At 41.1% G+C, this 22,787-nt stretch overlaps 2 protein-coding genes across 2 annotated transcripts in view; one reads left to right on the top strand and one right to left on the bottom strand.

The window, feature by feature from the left end:
• The window catches only part of DOCK7 (dedicator of cytokinesis 7), a 108,052-nt gene that overhangs the window by 44,080 nt on the left and 41,185 nt on the right, over positions 1-22,787 (top strand). The window contains exons 15-21 of the mRNA XM_050901073.1: positions 17,114-17,231; positions 17,824-17,894; positions 18,698-18,836; positions 19,036-19,137; positions 19,420-19,506; positions 20,254-20,485; positions 21,790-21,954. Of these exons, the coding sequence (XP_050757030.1) occupies positions 17,114-17,231; positions 17,824-17,894; positions 18,698-18,836; positions 19,036-19,137; positions 19,420-19,506; positions 20,254-20,485; positions 21,790-21,954 (914 nt within the window). The remainder of the gene's footprint in view (positions 1-17,113; positions 17,232-17,823; positions 17,895-18,697; positions 18,837-19,035; positions 19,138-19,419; positions 19,507-20,253; positions 20,486-21,789; positions 21,955-22,787) is intronic.
• ANGPTL3 (angiopoietin like 3) lies at positions 94-8,943 on the bottom strand. The gene is made up of 7 exons (XM_050900566.1): positions 8,446-8,943; positions 7,306-7,416; positions 6,341-6,458; positions 5,451-5,564; positions 3,798-3,893; positions 1,638-1,910; positions 94-275 (listed from the first exon to the last, which is right to left on the bottom strand). The coding sequence occupies exons 1-7, from the start codon at positions 8,941-8,943 to the stop codon at positions 94-96; spliced, it is 1,392 nt and encodes a 463-aa protein (XP_050756523.1).

Below are 22,787 nucleotides of genomic sequence, written 5' to 3'. Positions count from 1 at the left end.
GACATGCATCTGTTATTAAACATAACATGAACTTCTTTGATGTAGTAATGTTCAGTGTATATGTTCTGAATTAAAATGCATCACGTTGAGCATTCAGTCAAAGCTTTTTAAATCTGTTGGGTGTATCATTATTTTGGTTGACCTGAGCAAGTAGTATCTTCCTTTCTTAGGCTTCCAGTATAAGCCTTTTCTTCTGTCTAGTCTTCCTCTTGACCTTGGTGTGACGTATTTCCCATTAAGATTGGTTTCCTCACATTCACTGTGCCACCAGCCTCCTAAGGAAAAATAATGCAATGTCAGTTACTGTCAGTTGTACCCTGACATATTGCGCTCAGTTTCCAAGTAGACAGCTTCTGTTTGCAACGTAACTCTTCTTTAGACCAGTTCCAGCAAAAGTGACAATTACCCAGTATATCCAAATGAAATGGTGCTTGTGTGTATACCCACTTACACTTGCAAGTTGAGGGCCAGTACATAGATGTTGTGCTCCCCGTTATTGCCTGCTTCAGATAAAAGTAGTGGTGCATAGAAAACGGCACACACAAATGCTGCCACTGAATTGGGACAGTTACGAAGTTAGCTCCACACTTTCATGTTTTCCTCGACCCTCTACAACTGACTTTCTGATTTGCTGGTATTTTTCTCAGGTACAAATAGTTAAATCTCTGCATCTACAGGAGGCTGAAGAGCCTTTACTAAACAAGTTCTCTTTTTTAGTGGCTGGTGTCCTTAACCACGAGCTTAAATTGTAAGCCCAGTTCTGCTGGCAAAGGACTGGCAGTGGCTCTGTGCTAAAAAGGAAACTTTAGCACTTCGGAAGTCATTGGCCATCTGCTTTATGGTCACTAGAGCTGAGTAACGCTCTCGGCATTGTTTCAGACATCAACAATTTTCAAGCCTAGAATGACATACAAAATTTTTGTTGCATGAAGCAGGTGTCTGGAGGGCAATTCTGTATTCTGTGGTTTAATCATTAATTGCTTTTTCAGTTGTTTGCTTTTTGCTATAAACTGGCAAAACATAAAAGCTTCAGAAAATTGAAGAATTAGGAATCCTTTAACCAAATTATCTTTAAGGAGAAATGTCTTCAGCCTTGCATCTCTCTTGCTCTTTTGAGAGTGATTATATCATGTATAGTTGACAAACAGCTGAAATCTGCCTTTGAATGGAAACTCACCATCACTCTTAACTTTTGGTTTGTAGTCAAAATGGAGTTAAGAGTCAGTTTGTCTTCTGTTTTTTTTGCAAGGAGGGCTGAAACAATCTGACCTAGGGCTGCCACACCAGACCAGGCATCAGAGGAAGAACTGCCCTTCACTTCATAGCTCGGAATCTCATCCTGGGGTTTTATTTCAACCTGTGCTGCTAGTTCTGTTTCTGATGTTGCTCGTTTGCACAGCCTCACTGTGCTTTAGTTTTACCTATCTATAAAATAAAAAGGCGATGCCTCGTTGTAGGACCCTGCTATCTGCCAACAAAAAACATCTTCCGCCCTTCCCTGCAAGCAGAAAGATGCTGCTACCCTCTCTTTTCTGTATCTAAAACCAGGCTAATATCAGTAACTACCCACTAAAGCGTACTACCATCCTTCATGTAACAAAGAAACTCCCATGTTAATACACCCAGCATACTGATACCTAGGTAGTTTTCTGGACAGTTGAAGTCATTTATTGTGTCCACGTCATGGTCTGCAGTTGAGAACCGCAGTTCTGTCTGCTCCGGCAGGGCATTGGGGATGCTCCCGGAGATCCGTGAAAGCTGGAGAGTGTAGTCTGTTTCGGGGCCTCTCAAGCTGAATGCATACTCGATGTAACGTTTATTATCTTTCCAGTCCTGCAGCTCAATCCGTAAGATGTAGTCCCCTTGTTTAGTAATGGAATAGGTCTTGTTCAGGCCTAGCCAGAATTCCTCTGTAAAGATGTGGTAAATAGATGCTGTTAAAATGGAACTAGACATGAACACACTTACCATGTTTTTCAGATGTCTAACCCATACCTCAGATAGCTCATTCACCTTTAAAATATCAGTATTTGAAAATGTGTGTTCAAATAAGCTGCGCGATGTCAGAATCAAGAGATGTCAGAGGTGAGGATCAGGGGACAGACGTCACCGGGCAGAGAGTTAGTGGGGAAGGGGTTATGTGATAAACTTTCCCTAAAACCCCGTATTGCTCACACTGCTATTGAATTTGTTTTTACAGATAACCTGCGGGCAGTATGTGTGAAAATATAGTATTTAAAAGGATTTATTCATTGCTTTAATTAAATCAATAATATGAGTCTTGGGGACTGTTGATCTTTTCAGAGGTCTCCTGCTACATTCTTTTTGTTTACCTCTTCTTAATTGCACACCGGTGATCAATAAAAGCAAGAGATACAAATGAACTGGAGCTTCTCTCTTAACTTTCCCACCTCTTGTGAAACTCTGAGAGGGAGCTCAAGACATTTAAAAATGCATAATTGGAACTGTGTGACAAATGAAGCAAATGACATACATAAAACCTAATTGCAATTGTTGTATTTTTTAAGGAAAGAGCTGCAGAACTAAACTGAGGTTTCGATACCCTTGTGTACAAAGTGAATTTAACTTGAGCATTTTTCTCTTGCTAGAATTCTTGATAATGAGTTTAATTAGTTTCATAAATTATATTCATTAAGTAGCTTATTATCAGTGCTGCTGGTATCAGTGCGCAATAGGTAATTGCCACATGTAGAAATAGTGTAGCTGAATGTGAGTGCCATACATGCAGGTGGCATTTAAAGGAATAGAAGGCAAGATGGTTGAGTAAAATACTCCCACAATTTACAGGTAAGGAGCAGTAGCCTGTTATATTTTATCCCCTTAGAATATGCAGCACAGAACTGAGTAGGACACAGCTGAGAGTGATGCGATCCTCTGCAAAATCTTTCTGACGCTGAAAAGATGTGGCTTCATGTTGGTGTAGTGTATGGGAATTGGAGACCAGTCAAGGAGCAACTATAGCATTCAATACGATCAGACAATCTATACAGGTAAAAGTCTACCTCAGTTGTGAGCTACTGTCCCAAAATGTGGGAAAGGTTGAGATATAGCAGCTCTTTATTGTAAAAGAGGTGGATGTAAGTCAATATTGCTGCCCACATTGGTGAGGTTTTGATCTGTGCTGCGCCTAGAAAGTCAAAATATTTTCTAAACAAAAGTAGACTCATCTCATTGTATGAGAAAAATAGGGAAAAATCTTCTGGATGAGGAGGCTGTTGGGCAGCACTTGGTGCTACAGATTCTTTGGAGTTGATGATTAACAGGGGAACGTGGGTGTTTCCTCACCCTATCCAGCCATGGAGGGGATTGGCCACTGCACGGAGGAGCCGGAGGTATTTGTGCAGGGAAGCACACACAGCCTCGGGCTCTCTTGAGGTTGGAAAAATTGGTGTGGTGGTTTTAAGGGAAACAGGATTGCAGAAAGTTTGAGAGAAAATAGTGACAGCAACTTGGTGAGGTTTTGCATTTGTGTATATTTTTAAAGGCTTTGGGAGGTGCTTTTATATATAGTAAAATCTCAGTAATTAAAATAGCATTTAAAGCATTCTGGCCTTGATTCAGCAAAAGTTTCTAAACACACATTTGAAGGTGTGTCTCTGCGAATTTTACTGAGTTGCGTTTTCTGGTAAGCACTTTCTGGTGTTCTACTAATTAGGTAAGCTGTTCAGATTTGATTGCAGGTTTTGTCTGCTCTCGTGTGAACACCTTTCAGTAAGAAGATTCAGCTTCTCAAATCAACTGATACAAAGAAAAGACACTAAAAAAGGTATTTTTACCATTGAGGTCACCAAAACCGTTTGTATAGGCATCCCAGGTTTGGTTGAAATCTAGTGATCCATCCACTCTGTTCTGGATTACAGTCCAGGAACTGCCTGTGAATGCAAAGGGGAAATAAGTCACAAGCCTGGCTTAAGTGTTTAAAGCACTAGAGAGAAGATGGAAAATAACTGAGACCATCAGCTGCTGACCTACAGACTGCACTGCTGCGGCTGCTGTTATGCGAGCTCGCTCTCTACCACAGTGAAGGAGAAAATGGGTTTGCATTGAAGGTGGCTCCGTATGAATCCCACTTACTCTTCATTTTGCAACAGACCTGAGTGCATGTGTACTGAGCTACAAAGCCTCTCGGCTGTACAGAGAGCAGGTGCTTGACTCATCTTGGCCTTGGCCTTATTAGCTGTCCATGAGTGTGCTCTTGGGTGCTCCAATTTTGAGGTAGAATGAGTTAGCCTAAATCTTCATGGAAGAAATTCAAGTGAGCACAGCTGAACAGAACGCGGGGCCGTTCGAGTGTCCTCTGCCACGCTTGCGGTGGCTCGGCTCACTGGACTTATTTGGTTAAGCTGCCTTAACTGGGTTTCATTTGTTTATGAGGGCTGAGAAACACAAACATAGAGAAAATGATAAAAAAGAGATATGAAATGTTCCAGACATTTGATCAGATTGTCAGACTCCCTTTACTGATAGTGCTTGACTGCTGGGAATGCAACTCCACAGAAGGTATGAAGTGTTGGAGGTCGTGGCCACGCTAGGGCTGCAGTGGGGTCTTTTGCCTGACCAGGTCATGACACCCTCGTTTTACCAGTTTCAACAAATGTAAGCAAAGGAGCTTTTTGCATAGGGCAACCCCATGCCGTTCTGTTTACACATCCAAACAAATGACATGACCCCGCCACATTTGCATCAGCCTGTTCCCAGGCTCTCCGGGTAACCGTGTCAAAGGGACCGTGTGGGGAAGCTGGGCAGGGCACGCACAGAGCAGCGCTGCAGGATGCTGCATTGCAGGATGAAAAAAAGAGCGAACAGTGAACTGGCCAAATGATGTGTGATCTCTGGGTAGTGGCAAAAGGAACAGACAAATGGGTTTCTTACAAAGATAGAGCTTGGGTAGGTGCTATGCATTTTGGTCCATGACAATTCTGGACCTGTATGATACATAGGTACTGACTCACCCAAACATGATACAGGAATCCTGTCTCCAGGACTCACCTCTTTGGGTTACTTGCTATATCTAAGTCCCAAGCAATAACCCTTGTTAAAGAAACAAAATTTTACTAAAGTATTTACTATTTACTGTTTGCTTTTATTTGGAAAAGCTGTTCCTGCTTGCAACATGATGGCATTTATAATTGCCATTTTCATTATCTATGGCTAAAGGGGTTTGGATTTTTTAATATATGTAATTTATGTCACATGATTGAAAGACCTTTCCTTGGTACAAACAAGAGGTGAGTAAAGAATGAAAGCAGTGTTAAGGAGACTTCAGAATATGGGAAAGCTGAGTTCAGAGCACAGACGGGCCAGTAAGAGAAGTCAAGAGGGTACATAAATCATGGTAAGTTTTTGTGTACTTTGGAACGAGACAGTTTTTTGGCTTATAAGAAACTACCTATGTGGAAATTAGACTGTTGCTAGCACAGCTGTCTTACCAAATTTCATTTCACAGTAGACATCGAAAGCTTCTGAGCTGTTGGGCTTAATAGTGTAAACACCACTGGACCGCATGCCGCTGTTATAAAGAGCAGTGCAGTCAGGAGCGGCACCTAGGAAAGCAAACAGCAGACAATTACAAATCCTGTTTTGGATGTGGTAAGTTTTAATCCAGCTTTGTAACTTGAATTTCTATATGGGATAGAGCCAAAACAAAAACTAGAACAATCTTTTTGGTAATTTTATTTTACAATAAATGTCATGAAATGGACAAACTGCTTTGGGCTTGGTAGTACAGCTGCCAAGTTGTATGTAGGTTGGACCTCCTGTATTTTTTAAGTTAGGCAAGGTTTCAATTTAGATAATTTTGGAAAGCTTGTAAGGCCTAAGACTAGACTCTGGCAAAGGGACTTTCCTACCCCTTGTAAAGTTCCCAATAAATACCATTGCCATTGCTGCCGTTCGAAAATGCCTTTCAACTTTAAAGAAAGCTCTTCCAAATCTTATAATTAGCCAGTGTGAAGTAAATTAGTTGTCTGTTCATACCCTCCAAGACAGGCATCGGCAGTGCCAAAAGTGTCAGTAAAAGGATGGTCACAGCACGTGTTTACAAGAGGTGAATGGAGGGTGAAGGCTGAGGACAGGATTACTGCATTATTGGACGTTGTTCCTGTATGTCACCCCAGAGACAAGTACATGTGTAGTGTGGCTAAGCAGATGATGACATTTTTTCCAAAGCAGGAAATCTAGCTCCTTCCCACAGCGCTGTATATAACATGTGAGTCTTTTGGTTTTAGTCTTTGACTATTTAAAAACAACGCAAAACTTTCACAGACAATACTGTGAATGCAATGTATTGTGTAGTCACGTCTAAGAGATAAGGTCTCACCATCAGATTTGTTTGTTACAGCTGTGGCGTTGCGCACAGGGAAGGGGATGGCCTCTGGTTCTGTTTGCTCCCCCGTGAAGGAGTTCTCTGCGAGTTCCTGGAGCTCTATGTGGTTTAGCTGAAAGAACCGTAATTACAGGCTGTTAATTTCCCAAGGCTCTGAAATGATGAGATTCATGTATCGAGCTGAACAATGTCATGCAGAGAATAGTTTTTCTTGTGAATGTAATCCTTTAGAATACCCAATTTACAACATAAAAATAACTTTAGAACCGCACTGGTGGATTTCAGTTGCATGAATGTCAGCTGTGCCACTGCTCAAACAAGGTAGGATTCATGAGGCGAGTAAATGACCCGTTCTCACGAGGTGCACCTTAATGGGCAAACAGATTTAACTTATTTCCTCAGGTGACATCACTTAGACAAATAATACCAACATCTAAAGAGCACAGAACCCACAGTTCCTTAGGCTGAAATGCATTTTCCTTTTATAGCCTCCTCTTAGGAATAAATTAAATATGAGCATGTCAGTTATACTCAGCGTTACGGTGACACATGTTGAACTGCAGAACATGGTTCCCTGTTGGAGTGAATATTGGAAAAGAAGAAAGAGGTAGAAAGTAATGATACTTAGAAGACCAGGGGAAGAATGGTAATATGATACATAATAAGAGACAAAAAAGAAAATTAGCAGTCAGAAAATACAGCAGCCTGGTGTTGATAGTATTTCAAAGCTGTGTTCTTGGTCATTGTGTGCCCTGGCCATAGCCCCCTGCCTGGCAGCACAGCAGTCTCTCACCCAAAAAGGTACCTGTTTGCGGTCAAAATTGTCTATACCCTCCTCTACACCCCCAAACTGTGAAGAAGAGGGATGGCTGACCCGAATGAGTGGTTGGGCCATTGACTCCTTCAGTGTTACGAGAGATGACAAGTTCTGAGAAGAGAAATAGAGGTGGTTCCTGTACCTTGTCCTCCAGCTCCATTATTTGATTGTGCTGTCTGTCGAGTTGCACGTGCTGGTCTTCTACGATTTTGAGAAGTTGCTTGATGTGGTTGTCCTGCTGCTCCACAAAAGCCTGAGGACAGGAAGGGAGGGAGGAGAGTTGTGGTTAGAAGCAGCAGAAGACCTTCACAGTGGCACTGCATCCATACCTCTTGTCATGGGGCCAGTTTTGAGAGGCACAGACCATTAACATTGCCTGTCCTTTTCCAAAGGGTTGCCCGCTTTGCCTCTGAAGGGGCGAATTTCTTTGCCTCTGAAGTGAACACCCATTTTTTTTGAGAAACTACTGGCAGCTTTGTAGACCTTTTTTGTTGTTGCTATTTTGCTTCTGTTTTCATGTCCAGAACAATTATGTTCTGTGAAGTTGGCCCTTGATTCAAACTAGATGTATGCCACTGATCAAAAAAGGAAACAATTCCCAGCATTTAGGGTATTAGCTTGGGGTTTGGGAGATCTGGATTCATCTTTCATGTCAGCTTTGACACAAACATCCAGTATTTTCTCACACAAGTTGCTTAGCCTTTTTATGCTTCTGCAAAATACAGTTAATACTGCCTTTTCCATAGGAAACCTTATACCCACCTAAATACTTGCACGTATTGACATTAATTCTATTAACACTTGCAAGGTTCTTTGGTCCTGGAGGTCATATAGATACTATAGATGTCCCTCTTTAAAGGTTTAAACTTCCTGTTTTATGAGCAGACAGTTCCTAGTGCATTGATTTGTAATGAAATGATGACATACAAACCTATGGGCTTGGTTACCACATCATTTTCCTGATTGCAAAAATTTTTTATCATTGTTATTACAGAATTTCTTAAAACCGGTTTGCAAAAAAAATACAGAAAAAGATACAGAGCCTAATAATTTCACAATTTTCTCACTGATTTCACTGGGGAATTTTACTGCAAAATAAAGAATATATCAGATTAAGACACTGATTCTTTTAAGATTATCGCAGTGATTTATTTCTCAAAATACACAGTAGTACTACAGTGAAGAGGAAGGGAAAACATGAGCTTCTATTGCATAACTACCAATAATAGCATTACAGTTTACTTTGGCTTTGTGTGTCAGGAGCTTTCACAAGTCTACTTACTTTGAGTGAAGAAATTTCTTTTGTCTCTTGCATTGAAGGCTGGATAATGGCCAGTTTAGTGACTTTGTCTTCCAGTCCCCATACTTTCTCTTGCAGCTGGATTTTGTTTTGTATGAGGTCTTCAATCTTCGAATTCATCTCCTGTGAGAGATTCTTTATCTCTTCATTGTTGATTTGCAGTCTGGCTGTAGTTTGTCTGAGCTGTTCTTCTTCTTCTTTGATTTCACTAGTTTGCAGTGAGAGTTCATAAAAGGACCTATCAAAAATGTAAAGTTTTTGAAAGATGTCGTTCATCTGCCCCTTCGTCTTATGGACAAAGTCTTTAAGACCGTGCCCAAGCTGGAGGAGTCCATTGGCTAAGATTCGTACATCATCTAACATGGCAAATCTTGATTTAGTCTCGGGAGATAAAGCAGAATCAAAGGAGGAATAATCCTTCTCAGCTGTAGCTGAAAGAGCAAGTGGAACAATGAATAGAAAGACTAGAACGATTTTCATGTTTTCTGTTCCTGATACTCTTTGGTTGTTCAGGATGCAGAGACTTTTCCTACTAACAGTTTTTGCTGTGTGACTGTTCTGGGTTGAAGAATTTGATCTATTTATACTCCTCTTTATTTTAGAAGAGGCAGACCGACGAGTTGATCATTAAACTGTGTGTATTTGAACGAATGTAACCCCTCTTGAATGTAGGTTGATATCTGGGAAGATAAAACTGAGAGACGGGCACGTTGCTGATTAAACTGATTCTGAACTTTTCCGTCTGCCAGACCTTCTGTTATAAAATGTTATTGATGACATAGTGTTTTTCACACAACACTTTTTAATAGATTAATTTTGGGTCATAATCTTGATAAGGGCCTAAATTGCTTCTTGTTTGTGTTGTATGATTCCTTTTATTGCCTCAGGAGTATAAAAGGGTTTACCATACTTAAGAGCACTGGACGCTGTATTTCAGGTTGTGCAGCTCCTTGGTAAGCTATGGAAGGGCAAAATATTCCCAGATGATTCACACAACTTGATTCTCATCTTATACCATTTTCTGATGTAACTCATTGTGCTGCAGTGGATTTACTTGTCATCTAGTTCAGATTAAGTGAGAAAGAGGCAATTAGGTCCAAAGATTGCCTGGATGTGATTCTACTATGTTAAGGTTTGTGCAGTAACTTACACCATATAACATATATTTTTTAAGAGCTGCTTTCCAGAGGTGGGTGAGATAAATAATACCTCGCTTACATTTCTCACCTTACCATTCTTCTTACTGTTTAAGATTCACACTACATAAAGCAAGTCTACAAGTACTCTGAAATAAATGTCCTGTTCTGCAGTGGGTCTCTGCGTGGAAGCATGTGTGTTTTTCGAGTAGTATTGCAGTAGGAATGAAAGGTATTTTTCTTTCTGGAATCACTCATAGCAATGCAAGAAATCAAAATCAATCCATGCATAATGTAGTCTGTACTTTGGAGAGTTTTCAGGTTTTTGCTGGATTCTTGTATGTTTAGTAATTCTTCCCCTGGACTTTTTGTTGTTGTTGTTCATGTACACATGCACATATGATATGAAGCATCAATAGAAAAATTATTTTAAAAATGAAGTTGTTATACGTTGAACTTCCTGTGTGATGAAGGGTTGATAATATGCAGGTAACCTCCCCACCCATAATTAAATAACGTCAGAGTATTTTGGATCTCCAGGTAATTGGTGGAGAATATTTTGTACCAGTATGATTTGGATCAGACTCACTGGAGTATCTGCATGAAGTATAGAAAAACAGCAGGAGCATGTAGTTCATCAGGCCCAGCACTGGGAAGAATGGGGATTCATTCAAAGAGAATCTGCAGGCAGAGAGAGGAAGCAAAGTTAGGAATTACCCTTAAATACAAGCAATAATCACTATTCTATACCAGGAGGCAGCACTACATTTTCACAACCCAAAGGTGCAGTTCTGTCCCATAAAAAACGAACCCAGTAATTTCTCATCTTGCAAGGTGTCCCACTGCAGCAGACAGTCTTGAAGGTCCTCATCCTTGTACACTGCTGAGACCAAGCACTGAGAATTGTCTCATAGGGAGCAAACCTGTGAAGGCAAAGGATAAGTAAGATTTTCCTTTTTCTGCTCTATTTCAGATATTTGTGAATTCACAGCATCGTAAAGGCTGTGACCAATCAGAAATTGTCTCTCAAGCATAATTTTAAAACACTTGAGCAAAAGATGCAAAGGAGTGATTTAAAAATCTCTGAAGAGTTCTGAGGATTCTGGCCTGAGGTCTCAGCTCTGGCTGCACTGTGCAAAGAGTCGGGGAACGGGAGGGCAAGGACAGCCCTGTGCCCTGGCGCGTAGTGCTGCCAAGGACCAGAGCAGCCTTTGCTTCACTTGAATTGCAGCTTGTTGTAAGCCGGCTCTTCAGATCCTTTAGCTGGACAGTCCTTTTGCCTTTCAGGACAGACTGAAGAGCTGTGAAGAGGCCTGAGATATGTGCAGGCCCATGCAGATACCACAATGCTCACCTAGTTCTGTTCAGTTCTCTGCCGCTTGCATTAGAGCAGGTCAGAAATGTGCACGTGTAAGAGGCAGAAAGAATGGCTCTTACCAACTAAATGCCTGTCTGGTTCTCTGTTGATGACTCTTGTAAAGCCGCAGTTAGCTGAGCCTGGCCAGCTGAGACTGGGCTGTATCTGCTCACTGTTGGCAGATGTAACACATGGTGGAGATGGGTTATTTGCTTAATTACTCATTTGAGCCTGGAAGGCTATAGGCAAGCGAGGAATTTGGTTATGGGCTGCTCATTATTGCTCCTGTATGTCCATTCACTTGCTGATCGTTTATTTTGCACATAGAGACACAGCATTGAGCAGGGACTTTTGCTAAAATGAAACACCGTTTAATCTTTCTGCTTCTGCCTTTTTATCAGCACTTTATTTTAAAGTCTGGTAAGTAGGGCTCAAATGGTAATCATTATATTAATTCTTAATTTTATTGTGATAATGAGTGTTTATCGTGATTATTTCTCTGATCTGCATGGCACAGGGCTTTATTCCAGAGATCTAGCTTTGACAAAGTTGATTGCTTTCACAAGGGATGTCCATGAGGTTCTAGTCTATGAGAAGCTGTTCAGTGGAAGGCTCTCATGCCCTATTAAAATCTGCAGTTTTTTCAGATTAGTTTCTAAAGAAACTCATCAAATCAGTATTTCTTCAACCCAACTAAAAATCTGTTAGAAAAAGTGTTAGAACAATTAGGGTTATTCATGGGACAGTGATCATCCTGGAGGGTTTGCATTGAGTCATCATTCCTGCAGCATTTTCTCATTTGGTAATATTGATGGAAATGTGTGAAGAGCTGTTCAAATGAGTGAAAAAAAAAGGCATGTGCAGGATCTGGATGGCACTTACGGCACTTATATTGTACCTTTGTGGGAAGTTGTTAGGGTTCTTAACACTTTAACTCTGAAAGGTTTGATAGTTTTTGCTTTGAATGGTAGACCAAGATACATAACACCTGATATCCCTATTAAACACTTCCAATGTTTAAAAAAGTAAGATAAGCATGTGCTTTTCAAGGATTTGTATTTTCTGTAGGGAAACTCATTGGAGTTTCACTTGTGTAGATAAAGTTTAGGTATGGTTTTTATCTGGGCCTGACACTGCTCTGTAATAGGGAACAAAATCCAGCCTCTGGCATCTGACACAGGGATTTTGGGCTGCAAAACTTAAAAAAACTGGTTGCAAAATTAAAAAAAAAAAAAAGTATAGACTTTCTGCAATCCACTTCAAAGTACTTGAGTGGCTTTGGTTTTACAGGGTTTCAGATGAATAATTTTCTGTTGTTTTAGCTATTTCTTATAACAAGTCTTTCTCAGTTTTGTTTTAAACAGTTTTGAGTTCTTCCTCACCCCCCAAAATCTTTATTCTTGGCTTAGCCTTCAGAAAAATATAGCAAGTTACTCAAGAAATAGCAGTGACCAAGCAACTGGCAGTCAGACACTTTACCAGGTTTCTACAGCTTGAGAAGCTCCTGCGTGTCACCGTGCACTGCCCGTTCCTGTGCCGCAGTTGTCGCAACCCAGCCGACGCATGGCAACTCAGCAAGCTACGGGAGCTTGCTTGTGCCGGGGCGCTGCTCAGACGTGACACTACCCTTTAGAAAGGTTTGTTTTCCAAAGGGGAAAGGCAGTCAAAATGCTCTGATGTCGAATATTAAAAAAGCACAAGTAGCTGCCAAGCACATTTCCATATTAATGCCAGTGCCAATAAAGTCAGGCAGTGATGTGCTCACTACAAAATACCACCCTTAGATGTCACAACAGTCACAGAGTCCATAAGCAAAGCAGGACACAGGAAAGCAGAGGGGAGAAAACCTTCTGGTATGATTAAACCGTAAGATAAGATTCAGGGGCTGTAGAAACCCTAAGGGGGAATCCTGCCTCTGAGAGCTGTTAGCCCAGTCAAGAAAAGATGTATATAACAAACATGATCCTGAAGATCTTTCCATGCACCTGGGTGACCCTAATTAAATGGGCTTTAAATGATTTTTATAGTAGGAATAAAGCAAAGAAAAAGGTCTCTGGGTTTTACTGAAAAGGGAAATTTTCAGAATAGTTAGACATTCCCTCTAGGAGTTAGGTTCAGCTCTTAATGTTTTAATACCTTTATGAAGGATTTTGCAAAATGGCTGCAATCACATTATATAAATATTTAGAGGAGTGCCTGGTGCCATTATTTCCATGGCTTGGGAAGCCTTTGCACTTTAGCAATTCATTTTATGGAAGTAAAAGTACTTTTGAGATCTGTTTGAGATAATAATATAAGCTTTGCATACATTTTGCATAGCATTTTAATAAAAGCTCCAGACACAAGTCCTTGGGTTTAAAGCTTCTGGCTGAAACTTTTATTGGTAGAAATCTGTGAATATTATCATCATCATCATCAATAGAAGCATAAGGACTAGTGGTCCTTTTGTTTAATCAGTGTGTGCCTACCCTGGTTGTTGGTGTTGCAGTGTTATTTTCACGGTCAATCCCTTCTCTCCTTCTGTGGAGAATTGACCGCTGTGATAGGAGACCTCACCACGATGTCTGGCCCACCAGAAAGTTGCTCTCTCCTCTTGCTTCCCACTGTTTGTGTATAATACAGGACTGGGGCTGTCCTCTCTTGATTTCTGAAGACTACATTCAGTGCCGTGCCACTTGCTTTGCCTTTAAAAGCCCAGCAACTTCGATGCCTATCAATCATCTCGCCCATGCAGTGAGGCAGCTTCTGCCATCACTTTGCACAGAAGTCTTGTTTCACTTTTTTCAGAGGATGGTGATTACAGCTCTGGTGTCCTACGAAGTCTACTGAGCCCAGGTATTTGTGCACACAAATAATAAGATGAGAACTTGAGATATAATGAATCAAAGGAAAGAGGGTAATGGAGGAGAAACTGAGAAGTCAGCCTCCCAGGGTGGCTATTAGACAGGGGCATCGGTTCCTTCAAGAGATTTCTAATGTTCCTATCAGTTTTTCAGTCATCAGTCTCTTTCCATGGCTTCTGTAGCTGTGCTTATGGCAGACGGGAAGATCTGCGGCTTTTACCTATGTAGGGTAAGGTGAAATAGGATTTTTCATTTGGGGTGACATTCTGATTTGCAAGCTGGGGAATTTTTTCCCCTCTCTTATATGTAAATTTTCCACAAAAGGAAGATGCCTGTAATAGGAAACCCTCTGGAGAGAAGCTGCCTGAACAGGAGCAAGCATCCGACTCTCCCCTCTCTTACAGCGGGATCTGTGCATCTGAACTTCCCATAAGCAACATGAACTTCTTCCTAATGAAATGCAGGATAACTGTCCGCTGAGCCTTTCACACGGCAAGGGCTTGAAAGGCAGTGTACGGGGGAGCAACCTGTACATTTCCTCCAGTGCTGCTTGTTAGGAATGCCGTGAAAGCCCTGCCAGACATGTAACGTCAGCTGTGATGTCTGCTTGTCGGTCTCTAGCACACTCTTTCTAGAGTGTCATCTAATCCGTGAAACGTCTCCTTTGCTCCCAGCAGGCCAAGCCCTAGCAGAAGAGGTGGTAGGAGAACTGCAAGCTTGGTTTAGGCTCATCTCTGCTATTCAGCGTAAATCAGTCCCAAGCATAAGACTGCTTTTAATATAGGGATCCTGTAGCCTGGCTTCACAAATACATTAAATCCTTCTCTTAAGCACTAATAATACTTAATAAAAGTTTTATGAGCAATGTACATTTTAGAGTAAATTTTCATATCCATTTTCATTTTAAAAAGAACATAAGGAGCAAATGTATTCATGCCAGAACAAAGTAATTTAGGAGAGTCACAAAAACGGCACAGGCCCCCTCTGAAATAGTAAGAGAGCGTTGATTAGGCAAAGCAACCAATGGGGATGGGATTCAAAAACTTAATTCACCATGAAGGACTTGAAAGGGAAGAAATTCCCATATGCCAGCTAAGCATATTCGTCTGCCTGGAGGGGTGAAAAAGAGCCTGGCTTCATAATGCTGCCCTGTATAACCTTCTGGAGCTATACAGCTGGACTACTCTGTATAGGTGCTGACCTGGAGGAGGTATCCTTTTCTCCAAAGACTCTTAGAGAATTCCTTAGGACCAGCATTAGCCCGTGTCTGTATAGGTGGGAGTACCCATGGGTGTTGGGGAGCAAATGGAGTTGCCGTCAGAACCAAGTCCTCGAGTGGGATTCATTTGCCAAAATGTTGTCATGTAGTGCAATTTCAGACAGCCTAGGGCAGCCCACCTTTCCAGCCACTCCTCCAGGAGAGTGACCCACTGCCCTCCTGACAATCAAAAAAAGAGTCTTTTTGTTTTCAATCTACTCTTGCCAGCACTCTGTAGGGGCTGCTTTATTATGCTTAAAATGTTGTCCTGCTGTGCTCCTCACTTCAGTTTTCTGTGCCCATCTGTCGTCTCTTGTCTCTCTGGGACAAGGAACAGTTGGAAACTACTTACAAATTGTGTTCAGATTCACTGAATAGTTCCCAGAGGGGGACAGAGGGGAAGGGAACCTCTTTTTCCTCTTCCCTTACAAGCCAGAGCTTGTTACGGAATTCGTTGCTTCAGTGTTTGGGCAAAATGCAACATGCCAGTCTTTTATCCCTAGCAGATGCAAGGCAGCAACATGAACCTCTCACCTAACCGTCGGGCTGCTGAGTAGCCTGTGGTGAGCATCCCTCTCGGTTCCTCTTGTTGGAGCCGTAGGAGCCAGGGTGTCCGAGGGGGAATGATGCTGGTCTGGTGGGCAGGGCTGTGTGGGAGATGGATAGGGGGTTTCAAGGCTGACTTTTTAAAGACGTATAAAGATTCGTACACTTTTACTTGTTTGAGGGCAAAAGAAGGTGTATTTGAATAATTGAGTCTGTTGAGTGGAATGGTTCAGGGGCTGTTGTCTTTTTTGTCTTTAAAAGAACATGCAAGGGACTTTCTGCAGGTATAAATTACTTGCTCATAGGGCAGGCGGGGGCTTGTAGTGGACAGTTGTGCTAACAATGTGTGAATCCAACTTGCACTTTGTTGGCAGGAACTCAACAGGGCTAAGAGGATGGAAAATATTGCAGAATTTTGCATCTTGTCACTGTTGTGTTTAAAGTAATTGTAGACTTGGAGAAATGGAGCTGGAAGGGGCCTCCAAAATGTGCCCCCCCCCCCCCAGTGAAGGTTGAGGTTGTCTGTAAACCGATCTGGACAGGTATCTGCCTCACCTGTCCTCAAAAGCTACCAGAAAATGGAGATTTCACACCCTCCCCAGGCAATTTGTTCTATTGCTTAACTAGCCTTGCAGTCAGAACACTTTCCCTTGTACTATATCTCCTGTGCTGCAAATTCAGCCCATTACATCCTGTCATATTCCCTGTGGATGTGATGATCACTTTATTACTTCCATCTTTGTAGCAGTTCTTTAGATACCTGGGAGTGTTGTCATTAGCTGTGGCCCCAGCCATTCCCTCAAAACTAAACTCTCCTGGTTCAGTCTGGCCATCCCCGCTGTTTTCCAGAGCTCCTGACTATTCTTGCTTCTCAGATGTGAGTTTTAGTTGATCCCCATCCTTCCCAAAGTGTGGTCTTCAGGTGTGGAATTGGAGACACCACTCCATCTGAGTCACTGCAAGGATTGCATATCTGCTGAAGCTACAGGTATCCATTTAGTTTAATCTGTTTTCAGAGGAGAGGTGTAACCTGAAGTCATCATGATGTAAGGAGATTTTAAAAAAAAGAAGGGGAAAAAAAAAAAGGACAGGTCACAACAAGGAAGGTATTTAACAGGAACCAGCCACGCTGTTTTGAACAAATAAACACTTCTCAGTGCTTTTCTATTCATATGTTTTCTTTCCATTTGAACTTCTTAGATTGTAGAATCACTGGTAAATTTTTAGATGTATTTTTCAAGTACCCTTATAAAAAGGAACTATTTCAAAATATGATGGCAGTTTAAAAAATTATGACTTTTGATGTCTAAAATAAGGAATCATTATCAAATTGCTTGTATGGGTGTGCACTTATGTTGAAGAGAAGACCATCTGGCTAATGGAAAACGTCAAACCCTTCACTTCGACTCTCTGAGTGTTTCCATAGACGTTCAAATAATAGCATTAATAAAGGTGTGAACCCTCTCATTCTCACATGGAGATGCTTACTTGATGCCTTTGTCTCTTGCAGGAATCTTCTTTATGTCTATCCTCAGAGCCTTAACTTCGCCAACCGCCAAGGATCTGCCAGGAATATCACTGTAAAAGTCCAGTTCATGTATGGAGAGGACCCAAGCAATGCTATGCCGGTGAGGGAAGTACTTTGTGCTCCGTGTGAATGCTGCATGCCGATAAGGCAGAGTACCCGTTGCAGTTGTAAAATCACCGTGTTAAAGAAAACCTCACTGAAATACATTTCAAAATAACAAGTTCAGAGGAATATAAAATTAAAATTTTTCAGAACAAAGAGTGCATTTGTATAGAGTTTGCAAAGTAACAATGTAGTAGCTAGTATTTTAACCTGAGATGTTTGCAGTGGACACCCTTGTGTTTGGAACAGCATCTTTGCTTCCATGCCAAAAAAATTAAAGGTGATAGTTATACTTGTGTTCAGGGCCAGAAGTGATCAGCACTTGGTGAAGATCTGCGTAGGGGTGGATACATTCATCAGTTCTTCAGCCATATCTGTGTGCATGTGTAACTGGGATTATTAAAATTGTGTCACTTCAGTGACTAAGTAAAACATTGCATATAAGTGAAGGGGCACGTAACAAGCAGATGTAACTGTACACAGCTGCACAGACTCGTGAATGGAGCTGTAAATGTCTCTGCAGGATTATGGAACAAATTCTTGGCACAGTTTTATAGGGGGATTTCTATGGTTTTTTTTCTTTTTTGCAGGTCATCTTTGGCAAATCTAGCTGTCCTGAATTTTCCAAAGAAGCATACACAGCTGTAGTATATCACAACAGGTAAAACACATGACAGCTTGTGAAAGGACATGGCCCCATGTGGATAGTATGATTCCACCCAAAGGAAGTTTTACCGGTGTGAAAGTGGAGTAACTCACCAGTGACTCTGTCTCAGTGTTAATTATTTAACAATGAGTGTCTGGATAGCACTCACAACAACTGCAGTGTCAGTTGATACTGTCGCCGGAGTCTTTGTTTGCTCTGGTACAAATCAGCATTGTGTGAGGGGCTGTGATCCTAAGCACGTAGCCCAGCTCAGCAGATGCTGTAAGTACAAGCTTCAAGTTAGTAGTCATGAAGATTTATGTTGCAAACTCATGTTAGCATGTGCTTCGTTATTTTGCTGGAGCCTTTTAGACTTTAGTTACAAATTGGAAGTACTTGGTCTTGAAAATAATTTCATTGCAGCTGGGGTAAGGAGTGCTGAATCTGGCCTTAACGTGTTGATTGTCTTTGTAGCTGTACCAGGGAGAGATGTACCGGGGAGAGAATCCTGTCCTGCAGGTTGGGGGTTGTGGCAGTCTCCACCTTGAGACAAGAGTTTATTGCTTATGGGGAGCGGCGGAGTTCAGAGTGCCTGTGTGAGGAGGGGGCTGCCGCTTCCAGTTTTTGTGGACTGTAAACGCATACGCAAAGTTTTTCCAGTCCTTGGTGATCAGGAAATGAGGCTTTAATCCTTTGGGATAGTCCATATACTTACTTCCCTCCAGACACTTTAACTCAAAGGATTCATTCTTGAGTATAAGATAGTAAACCACACTGTTTGTATTGATGACTCACTTGAAGGTCTGATCTCTGCACAGATCGCCTGATTTTCATGAGGAAATCAAGATTAAGCTTCCAGCCACTTTAACCGATCACCACCACCTGCTTTTTACTTTCTACCATGTCAGTTGCCAACAAAAACAAAACACTCCCCTGGAGACTCCAGTCGGATATACCGTGAGTGTCTTTCAGTCTTTATGTTTTTCAGCACAGGATATATTCATAATGCATTTGTTTGCGATTTGTTTAGCATCACTACCAACTCATAGGCCATTGTAGAATTTGAGAATTTGACAGTCAAGCCTGTAAAGTTCAAGAAAGCCTTAAGAAGTGTGTGGTTTTGTTTTTTTCTTTTGTTAATTCCTTCTCCTTAAAGTGGATACCGATGCTTCAAAATGGACGGTTAAAGACTGGTCAGTTCTGCCTACCTGTTTCATTGGAAAAACCACCACAGGCTTATTCGGTGCTTTCTCCAGAGGTGAGTTGTTCTTCGTGCTGAAAATCAGCAGGAGAATACTTCTGTTAAAAAGTGAAATACTGTATGTGTACGTATATGTATGTGATTGTGTGTGCATGTGTATTTTTAACTCTTAGGTTATTTATTTCTCAAATACTGTTAAGTTTAGACAGGTGTGTGTGTTTGTGTGTGGGCACATGTGTGTGATCTGACAATAAAATGAAAAGAAATGGCAATTGTAATTAGAAGTGCCTTAGCTCTGCTTTCTGTCACATCCTCATTCATCTTTCTGTTAACCTGCAGGTTCCGCTCCCTGGAATGAAGTGGGTGGATAACCACAAAGGGGTTTTCAACGTAGAAGTTGTTGCTGTATCATCCCTCCACACTCAGGTAAATGTTAAGAGCAGTGGTTGTAATAAAGAGAGTTTGATAGTCTTTTGACAGTGGAAACGCTGTCGAAGTTGGTACTGTGAAGAGTATAATAATTACTTGTAGTGAAATTACAATCTCATTTTCAGTTCTGAGCCAGCAGACCTGTTATTCCACATTCTGCTGTGAGTATATTTGAGAAGTTTTGCTTAAAAATATGAGCAGTTTGGCCTTTATTCACAGGAGGTGAATGGCCAACAGTGTTTTCAGACTTCAGACTGTTGTGTTTAATACAACAGATCTAACATACAGTCCAGGCATATGACGTTTTCTTGTTTTTCCCTTTCCCCTCTGCCTCTTTTGTTTCTTCATGTATTTTTCATCTGTCTTTGATCTGAAAAGAAAGATGACCATCATTTTGACTAATCATTTCAACTTTTGTTTTATTAATTCCCAGTATGTCATTTGATGGTTTTTGTGTATTTTATCTGTGTTATAAATAGTAACATGATTTTAGTGCATTTTTGTCTATTTTTCTAAGGATACACTGTCTGTGGGTCCTATATTTTTGCCCAACATTGGCTGATTTCAGTTGAATTAGACATATGGGCAGAGCTCTCAAAGATGTTGAGTTTCTGCTAATCTTGTGAGATTAAATGGTCAGATAGAAGAATGAAGGAGAGAATCCATCCATGTGGCTTCCATAGAAAGTGGAGTTACTTTTGGAGCTTCTTGCTGATTATTGGGATTTTTTTTGCTTGTGTGTAGGACCCTTATCTTGACAAGTTCTTTGCACTTGTCCATGCTCTGGATGAGCACATGTTCCCTGTGCGAATAGGAGACATGAGAATTATGGAAAACAACCTGGAAAATGAACTGAAGAGCAGCATTTCAGCTTTAAATTCCTCTCAACTGGAGCCGGTAGTGCGATTTCTTCATCTCCTGCTTGACAAACTGATTCTTCTGGTAGTAAGACCTCCTGTCATTGCAGGCCAAATAGGTATTCTATTTAAGTTTTATAGAGAATTACATAGCTGAAAGTTTGACACTTCCAATTTTATCATATTTATGTAGAAATGAAGAAGTCCATTTTTATGCTTTATTTTAGTGCCACCAATATACCATGTATCTTCAAAATAAAACATGCTGGCATCCCGATCAGTGGTGATATACACAGGAGCAATATTTAATACAAAGGTTTGCAAGAATGACTAGTAATTTGGCGTCCACATTGAGACACCAGAAAGGGGCCTGACTTTCATGAGTTGGATGCTCAGCATTTTCTTAGTACTGGAGCCTGTTAAGGTGTCTCCATACTGACATTCAGAAACTAAGAATTTTAATCTTACTAGTCACCTTGGAAAATCTTGAAGTAGGTAAGATAAGAAGATACAGATGCTGTATGTTCCTCTAGCTGTTGTGGATCTGACACTATCAGCATGAATAATCCCTCCTTTTGCTCCCTGTTATGGGCTATGCTCTGGCAGTACAAAAAATCTCAGGTGGAAATCAGGATTAGATCCTTAGTATTTAAAATAGCAGTTGGGATTTTTTGTAGGAAACTTGAGTTTGGACATGGTGGAATATAGATATCTAAGACTGCTTTAAAAATAGTAGTTGTATTTTAGAAAGGTTATCTTTCTGGGGAAGAATTTTGCTTGAATTTTTATTTTATATTTTAAAGCTCTTTCACTCTTTAAGTGTTCTGTATTGGTTTAGTTTATCTGTATGGAGCATTGAGGACATTAGTGTCTAGTTTTTAAAAAACTAAGATTTACAGTCTCCAGCTGCCATCTGCTTCATCGCTAATTTGTTTAGAATATCTACCTTGGTCCATGTGTAGATTTCTGTACGCGATTTTAGAACAGATTTTTTTCCAGAACAGAATGGAATTGTTCTTTTTGATACAGTTTATATTTTGGCTAAGGCTTAAATGGAGGAAGTAATTAACTGAGAAAAGTGTGATAAATATCCAAAGGATATTATCTGTCAATTAAACAAGGACTTGATCTTGTTACCATTGCAGTTGATGACCAAAGTTGGGCTGATTCCAGAAATCAGGCCTAAATTCATTAAACTTGTTATTAATAAAAGTGGAAGCTTATCACTGCAACACCTGTCTTTCTGTCAAGCTGTTTATTAGGCCCAGTTCAAATGCCAGGTTCAGTTTTTCATGAGAAATGCTTGCTATATTCTTAACAAGCTTCACCATTTGTCCTTTAGAAGGTGGACGAAATGCACATTTAGGATTTGCTCATGGGTACTGCTGCAGTCTAAAACAAACTCCTCGCTTATTACTTTCAGTTAACCTGGGCCAAGCATCTTTTGAAGCGATGGCATCAATCATAAACAGACTTCACAAGAACTTGGATGGAAACCAGGACCAGCATGGCAGAAACAGCCTTCTTGCTTCCTATATTTATTATGTTTTTCGCCTACCAAATACCTATCCCAACTCACCATCACCAGGTAGCTCTTTTTTCATTTTATTTCAAGTCACAGTTTGTTAAAAGCAAGCAGAAATTGCTTGCTGGCAGGTGCTCTTGAGCTCCAACTGCATGGCTGGTTCCCTGCCAAGCCCTGTTACTAACTTTCTGTATGATCCAGCGTAGCCATTTACAAGATGAATTTAATTACAGTTAGCCATGTCAGAGATTTAACTATTTGATGATCTTAAATAACAGTGTCACCGCCGAAAGACCATGAGGCTAAATTACGGCAAAATACTGGTTTTTTAGTTTTGTTTTCTGTGGCAAGTAGACAGATGTGGTACACTCTTGGCCTGTCCTGCTTCCCAGTCTCCCTTCACTAGGACTTCCGGACTTGCATTGAGTTCCAGCAAAAGTTGATACGCTGGCAAAGGAGTGAGAAATTCTTGAAAACACATGTCTGGGTAGTGGAGGGAAACAAGTTAATTCCAGCCCTGCTGAGAACAAGGGATATATCTGCATGGGGGAAGAGACAGTGTGAATGACAGCCACAGAAAACCAGGCTTTGGAAGGACTGTTGTGCACAGCACTTGCTTCTTGCATGGAGTGGAAGACCTCTGAGAGGTGTTGGGAAGGTTGTGTACTTAAAGTTGTGCCCAGTTCTTCAGTGGTTTTTGAGTCTGAGGTCTGGCAAATATCCCTTTAGCTAAAGACATGCCTCACACTGGCTGCCTAAATCCACAGGGAGCTTCCTGCTTCCCACAGATCAGTGGATAAAATACCTTTTTAATCCCATCCCTTTCTCCCTGCTGGTTGCCCTGGAGAACCAGGCAGGGGAAGGCATAGGGAAGATTTCCTTACAGGCCAGACCTA

This window comes from Gymnogyps californianus, chromosome 8 (genome assembly GCF_018139145.2).
Source record: "Gymnogyps californianus isolate 813 chromosome 8, ASM1813914v2, whole genome shotgun sequence".
NCBI lineage: Eukaryota > Metazoa > Chordata > Aves > Accipitriformes > Cathartidae > Gymnogyps > Gymnogyps californianus.
This window is presented reverse-complemented; position numbering and strand designations above follow the sequence as displayed.